Here is a 7,198-nt window from a genome sequence, read left to right as displayed (position 1 = left end):
TCCGGAGGGGTCTTCTGGGGCTGTGGGGCCGTGGGGGATGCCGTGGGCCAGTCCGTGCGCCCCTGCACGCCGTGGGCAGCGATTTGCTCGTTGTGCCCCAGCTCCGTCCCTGTCCCCTCGTGTCGCCGCTCCCCCGGCGCCCTCTGCCACCCTTTCCCTCTCCCCTTCCCAGCTCCCATCCCCACCTCCAGCACCATCTTCCAGCTGGGCTTCGAGCGGGCGCTGCGGAAGCAGCACAAGGAGCAGGTGCCCCCCGCCGCGGCCCCCGAGCCGCCGCAGCGGAAGCAGCACACGGGGAAAGCCGGGAAGAAGCCGTCGGGGAGCGACGCCGGTGCCAAAGCGGGCAGGTGCCGCTCTCTGGAGGAAGCCTTGAAAGCCGTGAGTGTGCCTGGCTGGGGCCCAGCCCACGCGAGCGCATGGGGGCAGAGCGCCGGGGCCGGTGTTCCCCGCCGGCATTCCAGGTGCCGCAAAGCTACACCACTAAAAGCAGACAACACGAACGATGCTAAAAACAAACTTAACAGCTGACTGAACTTCGTGTTTCTTTAAAGCTATCCTTTGGCAAAAGATTATTTTCTTAAATTTTAATTTTTAAACGGATTTCTAGGAGTATTCCTGTATGTTTTCTCAATCGTGTTTGAACATCACCTAGCGATGAGGCACAAAGGCACTTCATGCCTTCTTTAAGATAAGAAAGTGAGGATTATTTGCCGAAAGAGCTTTATGATATTTTCTTTTTTCATACTCTTTAAAGTGACATAAACCCCAAAGTTCACAGCTTTAGCAATGAAAACAAGTGATTGCAGGTATGGGTTGTAGTCTCTGTGCAGTTCATGTCTGTGTACTCTCTTCTTTACTTGTGGGGCTGTCAGCGTGTTTCTGCATGTGGTATGGCTTCACGCTCTTTGCAGGAAGCCACCTGGGTCCTGTACCTGTAGAAACACAAGCAAACCCTTTGCCCCAGCTTATTAGAGAAAATGGACCTTCAATTTGTCCTGTTTTGGTTTTTTGGGTTTTTTTTTTTTTGAGGCACACCTAATGATGCAAATGCTTGCAGAAAATGCTGACGTGCATGTTTCGCTGTTTCTCCTGTGTGCAAGGAGGCAAAAACCGCATTGGAAAAAGTATCCACTGGCAGATGGATAGTTTTTTATTTTCCAGAAAAAAAGTATTTGGTGATATCTGTTTGCCACTCTGTCAAGAGCCTTTTGAGCCTCAGGAGTAAGAGTTCTGGGAGGTGTGATGTCACAGTCTCCTCTTGGCAAGTCAAAAAGTGGAGCAAGTTCATCATTGTTGATCCCCAAAGTGTCCTGATTCAATGAATTTCTCCCCAGAGCTGCTGTAGATAAATTGTTGGCACAGGTTCTAAGTTGTATCTTCTGTGGCTTGATGTTGTTGTATCTCCTTGATGTTGTTGTATGTCCTTGATGTTGTCGTATCTCCTTGGGCTTGTCCGCCCAGTTGGTAAAGTTAGGCGTATCTTCTGAAGAATTACTTGGATTATTGCTTGAAAATACTCCTGAATCAGGAGAAAATGCAGCTCATTCTCCATTTGCATTCTGCAGATTGCTTGCACTTTGTAGGTTGTTGCCCTGTAAAGGTGTTTTTCCTTCTGGCTCAAAGCTGCGCTGGTGCTTTCCTGCCCTGTGTGGGATTCGCTGGTTCGGGTTTGTCCCGTGCCAGGATTCGAGGGTGCAGGAGCAGGAGCGGCCGCGGGCGGCGCTGTGCGTGGAGGACGAGCAGCTTGTTGCTCACAAGATGGCGGAGGCGGAAGTACGTAGAATTGTTTACGGAAGTCATCCAGGGCGCCGCCATCTTGCTGTACGGCAGAAAGAAGCCCCCGTCCCGTGCGCAGCTTTGCAGCTGAATTAAAAAGTTTCGGAGCAAGTCTCCAGGGCTGGACTAACCCTGCAGAATTTTGCGTCAAAGCAGGAAACCGAGGGGGACCACGCGCCGCAGCGACGGGCAACGTACCACGTTCTGCTTCTCTCTCGCTTGTTTGGGGCGGCTCCCGTTGTTTTAATGCTCCAGCCCCGGTTCGCGAACCGACCGGGGACGGACCCGGGCTTCCCTGCACCCCCTCCGCTATCTGCTTCGCTTTTGCCGTATCTGCTGCGCTGGCAGTCGTGTTTAGCATTTCGGGCAGTTGCGGTCTGTAAGACTGCTCCTGTTGGGAGTTGTAGCTCCCGCCGGCTGTGGGAAGCTGCAGCCCTCTCGCTGCGCTGCTCCGTCTGGTTTTCGCTTGCTATGACTTTATATGCAGCTCTGCAGCTGGGAAGGAGCTGTGCAGCTGGACCATTTCCACGGGGGCTGCTTATTAACTTATTAAAAGCATCTCTCTGCGGTTTTGACGTAACTTTTCCCATTATGATTCTAGGATTAACCCTGAAGCATAAAGTCCATACCTGGCTGTGACGTCAGAAGTTTTCCTCAGTTCCCTCTGTTCCCTAACTGATCAGAAGTACAGTTCTGGTTCCTTCCACCAGCACTCTAGGGTCACAGATCCTTTTTCTTTTTCCCTGGGGAATATTTTTCTTCCTTTTCCTTTTTCAGCTCAAAGCTGCTTTTTCTTCTTTTCTCTCGTTTTCTTCAGGGAGTCCGAACTCTGAGTCCTCACACAGGGGGCACCAGATATTGATTTTCTCTGTTTCTGAATTTCGAGTTCTTTTACTCAGAGTTTGGATTACAACGCAGGAGGCGCCAGGCTTTTCTTCTTTACTGATGTTTATTATTTCTTATCTTTAGCAGAGCTGCACAGGGTGTGCTTTCTAGTTGGCAGGGTGGAAAATGGCTGTGAGTTTTAACTTTCAAGGCTTTTTAAAGCCTAAATTAACCAATTATGAAATACCAAGTAGTATGTTTTTACTTACAACCCAATTACTAACTTCGCATGTCCTGCAGTGCAGAACTTTTGGCCCAATGACAGAGCACTCAGATTTGTGAAGAAGGAGAAAGAAGACATAAATCCACACCCAAAATCCTCCATATTGTAACCTATTATTACCTATATCCCCTAAACCTAATTTTCTACATTTCTACATATATCACCCAGTGATAGAACTTTTAATCACAACAGCAACAGCCTCAGTGTTACCACGCAATTTAGGAAGCTTTTCCCAGGGTTTCGGATCGAATGCAGTGTGTTTCTGAGGATCACTCAGCACTGACAGATTGAAACTCTCAGAGCCCAGGGTTCCAACATGGAGCCTCCTCCTTGTCTCAGTGCTGGGGCTCTGGGAGTCACTCTTGCAGTTCCCGTGCTCCAGCTGGATCTGCAGAACCTGTCTGTCTGTCCTGCATGCCCTGACCGCGTCTGCATAGAGGGTTCCAGACAGGCTGTGTTGGAGTGATGTGCCCCCAGGCTTGGCAGGCACTGCTCACTTGGCTCCTCCCCTGCCCCTGGATCTTAAATCCCCTCATGCCCTGGGAGCTCCACTCCCCCTGAACACGGGGTTTCCCTCTGCGTGCCCCTGCTCTGGGTGGGGCTTCTCTCCATCGCTCCAGTAGTTCTCCACATCCAGCTTTTGCCCACAGTTGGGGTTGGTGCAGGACTGTGGGGCATTCCCGTGTTCCCTGGGGAGGCAGGGCAGCCAGCGCTGTCCCGGTGCTCAGCGGTGACAGACACTGCGTGGCCTTGTCAGGTCACTGATGGGGGTTTCAGGGCAGGTTTCATTTCCTGCTGCGGCAGCAGCTGGGTTTTGTAGAATTCCTCTCGCAAAATGGGGCTGAGGCAAGGTGCCCAAGGCTCAGTGTGGCAGTGGGAATCCACTCGCAGGGAATGCATTCAGCCTCTCACAGAGTCTGAGCCTCACAGCAATCCCTGATGGAGTGGCCCCACAGATGATCTGGGTGTAAAGGAGGGAATGAGCATGTCTGGGTGGCAGTGGATGAGAGGGGTGGGAACTGCTGCTGCATACCTGGTTTGGTGCTGCTGGGTTGTTCATCAGGTGGGTTTGGTTGCTCATAGCTGTTTCCTCCCTGGAGGACTCTGGGTGTGGACCAGCCATGGCTGGGATCACCCCAGGCTTATCCTTGCCAGGCTGCAGCCATGAGCAAGTCCTTGGTGGTGCCAGCACGTGCTAGCGTGTGCTGATGGACTCATTGGCTGGGAGCTGGCTGCCCCAGGCCATCCTCTGGAGCCCTGGCAGCAGGGGTTTTCCATATGGGAAGGGCGATGCTCTCAGGGTGGAGGTGGAAGCATTTCCCTCTATGCCCCGTGGCCCCTTAGGAGTCAGAGTTAGCTTTCTCCTTCCCGTGCTTTTTGGCCAGTTCTGTTCATCCTGGGTTGAGTTTATCTGTCTGTCTCTTCCAGCTGGACCTGGCTGATCTGCAGAAGGAGCTGAACAAGAGCCGGAATGTGTTCCCCGAGAACCCCTCTGTGTGGGTGAAGGACCTGGCCGGGTACCTCAACTACAAGCTGCAGGCACCCAGGAGTGACCCCGTGCTGAGCCAGCACCCACACGGTCCGTGTCCGGCTGCCAGTCAGGAATGGTTGGGGCTGTGGTCCTTTGTTAACAAAACAGGGAGGATTTGCTTGATTCTGGGCTATCCCCACAACTTCCTTCTCTTGACCACAAACACGGTGAAATTGCCCATACAGTTGGCAAATTGGAGGCTTCCCCAGTCACCCCTTCTCCACAGGGATCCATGACCTCTGCCTGCTGCTGTGGAGTTTGGGAGTTCACTCTCAGGTATCCGCCCTCAACTGCTAGAGGGGTGCTGGGGCAGGATTTCCGTGCCCTGCGTGATCAGTTGGTCCCCACTCACATTGAGAGTGTGTCATGTGGGGTGGCAAGGGGACAAAGTGTCTTCCCCAGACCCCTGCCCATCCCACAGCATCAGCATTTTATGGGAAACCATCCTTTAGGGCTGGCTTAGCTGCCTCTGATGCAGAGTCACAGGGGAGGAGGCCAGTGCTGCCCGGGTGGTGTGAGGATGAGGTGCTCCCTGCTCCCACCTCACACTGGGCCAGTTCCTCCAGCTGCTGGAACTCTCCAAAACAGGGTCTCACTAAACTCTTCCCTCTCTTGTGCCACCCCAGACTATCCATACTGCCTGGTGAGCAAGGAGCTGAGGAGCATCATCCGCTCCCTGCTGGGAAGGGCATCGGGTGTCCTGGAGCTCTTCTTTGACCACTGCATCTACACCATGCTGCAGGAACTGGACAAGACCCCAGGTGAGCACCCCAGGGCTCCCTATTCTGCCCCCAGTGTCTGCTCCTCGTGTCCTGTTTGGAAGTTCTTTGTAATTCCTCCCTGGAGGCTGTGGCTGAGCAGGACCTCCCCCATCTCCGTTCCAGGGGAGTCGCTGCACGGGTACAGGATCTGCATCCAGGCACTTCTCCTGGACAGGCCCCGGATTGCCATCACCAACCTGGGCAAGGTGAGCTGGGCTGAGCCAGGTTTGTGGGTGCTGTAAACCTGGTGGTGCTGCTCCTCCCTCATATGCACAAAATCCTTGTACCTCTCTACCTTCCTGTGCAGAGGGACTGGTGTCCCCAGTGGGTTCTGCCTGCCCTACCCAGCAGCCCTGGACCCCGAGGGCTGGGTTTGGGGTTCCCCCTGTCTCCCTGCACCCCCAGTGCTGGGTTTGGGGTTCCCCTTGTTCCCCCAGCAGCACTGCACTCCCAGGGTTGGGTTCAGGGTTCCCCCTATTCCCCCAGAACAGCTCCTGGCCTCACCTAGAGCTGTAGGTCCCTCCCAGGGGCTGGGGGCCCAGGTGCTGCTGGTCCCATGGCTCCAGGCTTGGTTGGGCTGGGATGGGTTGTAGCTCTTCCCAACTGATGTGCGCCCTCCATGAGGGCCTGAAAGGTGAGAGCCGGGGGCAGTGGGAAGGGACCCCCTCCTGGGACTGCCAGTGCACCTCAGCTCCTGCTGGTGGTACTGCTTAGGGGTGGGAAGAGGTTGGGAAAGGTCCGTAAGATCTGAAGTGCAGCTTCCCCCAGCCGGGACAGGAAAATGGCTGCATCCTGAGAGGAACCATCCTGCCTGGAAGGGCAGGGAGCGTGCTGCTCCACTGTTCTGCAGCACAGCTACCCTGAAGCCTTTCCCAAGGGATCTGCTTGCCTGTCCACTGGGTGGTTTGGGTGCTGGGTTGTCCTGGTGGAGGGACAGCCCAGCCAGACCCTCCCGCCTCTCCCTGCAGTGTGGCTTGGTGTCATGCTCCCGGTGCTCGGCATCAAGTCCCTGTCGCCATACGCCGTTTCCTACCTGGACCGGCTCCTCATGTGAGTGACACCGTGTCCCTCTGGGTACCAGGGCGCCCGGATGCTCTGGAGCTGGCCCTGCCCCTTGCCAGCCCCCACAGTAGCTCAGAGCTCTGTTCTGCAGGATGCACCCCAACCTCACCAAAGGCCTCGGCATGATCGGCCCCAAGGATTTCTTCCCCCTCCTGGACTTCGCCTTTATGCCCAACAACTCCCTGTCCCCCAGGTACACTGATCCATCCAGGCATACCATCCCCCAGTGCAGCTGTGCCACAGGGCGGGCCCTCGCTGCCCCCATGTGCCACCCCAGTGCCCCCTGGCCCTCAGCAGCTCCGTGCTCTCCCCCAGCCTGCAGGAGCAGCTGCGGCGCCTCTACCCCCACCTAAAGGTTCTGGCCTTCGGTGCCCGGCCCGAGGCGGCCCTACACACCTACTTCCCCTCCTTCCTCTCGCGAGCGACGCCCGCCTGCCCACCTGCCATGAAGAAGGAGGTGAGCCTGGCCTGGGGAGCACGGGCTGAGGTTGGTAGCCCCATGGAGCGGTGGCAGGACGGGCATGTGCTGTTACAAGCATGGTGATGGCAGGTCAGGGGTCATGCTGCCTGCTCCCAGGGGATAGGAATCATCAAATCATAGAAGGGTTTTGGTGGAAAGGGACCTTGAAGACCCACCAGTTCCACCCTAGTCTGTGGGCAGCGGTGCCAGGGTACAGCCTGGGGCATGGGGTGTCCGGTGTGCTGGGGAGAGGGTCACATACAATGACCTGCTGTGCTCCCTCCCCAGCTTCTGACCTCCATGAGCCAGTGCCTGAGCCTGGACCCACTGAGCTTCAGTGTCTGGAGGCAGCTCTACACCAAACACCTCGCTCAGTCCAGGTCAGTCCAGACTGTGGCTCCAAGAGCAGCTGGTGCTCACCTACAGAACCTGTGGGATGCCTAAATTCCTTCTGGGAGCTCCTGACCAAGCCCCATGTTCTCCTTCCCCCCAGTTTGCTG

The 7,198-nt window shown here is 55.6% G+C and overlaps 1 protein-coding gene across 1 annotated transcript in view; it reads left to right on the top strand.

Annotated features, from left to right (window-relative positions):
• Positions 1 to 6: 6 nt before the first annotated feature.
• Positions 7 to 7,198, top strand: part of TMEM214 (transmembrane protein 214) — a gene marked incomplete at its 5' end in the record, with an annotated part of 10,448 nt that continues 3,256 nt past the window's right edge. Inside the window, 9 exons of the mRNA XM_017743457.1 lie at positions 7 to 378; positions 4,313 to 4,463; positions 5,042 to 5,176; positions 5,300 to 5,415; positions 5,693 to 5,810; positions 6,145 to 6,226; positions 6,330 to 6,431; positions 6,554 to 6,695; positions 6,987 to 7,082. Of these exons, the coding sequence (XP_017598946.1) occupies positions 7 to 378; positions 4,313 to 4,463; positions 5,042 to 5,176; positions 5,300 to 5,415; positions 5,693 to 5,810; positions 6,145 to 6,226; positions 6,330 to 6,431; positions 6,554 to 6,695; positions 6,987 to 7,082 (1,314 nt within the window). The remainder of the gene's footprint in view (positions 379 to 4,312; positions 4,464 to 5,041; positions 5,177 to 5,299; positions 5,416 to 5,692; positions 5,811 to 6,144; positions 6,227 to 6,329; positions 6,432 to 6,553; positions 6,696 to 6,986; positions 7,083 to 7,198) is intronic.

The sequence above is a fragment of the Corvus brachyrhynchos genome, unplaced genomic scaffold (genome assembly GCF_000691975.1).
Source record: "Corvus brachyrhynchos isolate BGI_N302 unplaced genomic scaffold, ASM69197v1 scaffold211, whole genome shotgun sequence".
In the NCBI taxonomy this organism is placed as follows: Eukaryota; Metazoa; Chordata; class Aves; order Passeriformes; family Corvidae; genus Corvus; species Corvus brachyrhynchos.
The sequence above is the reverse complement of the archived record's forward strand: the minus strand, read 5'-3'. Positions and strand labels throughout refer to the sequence as shown.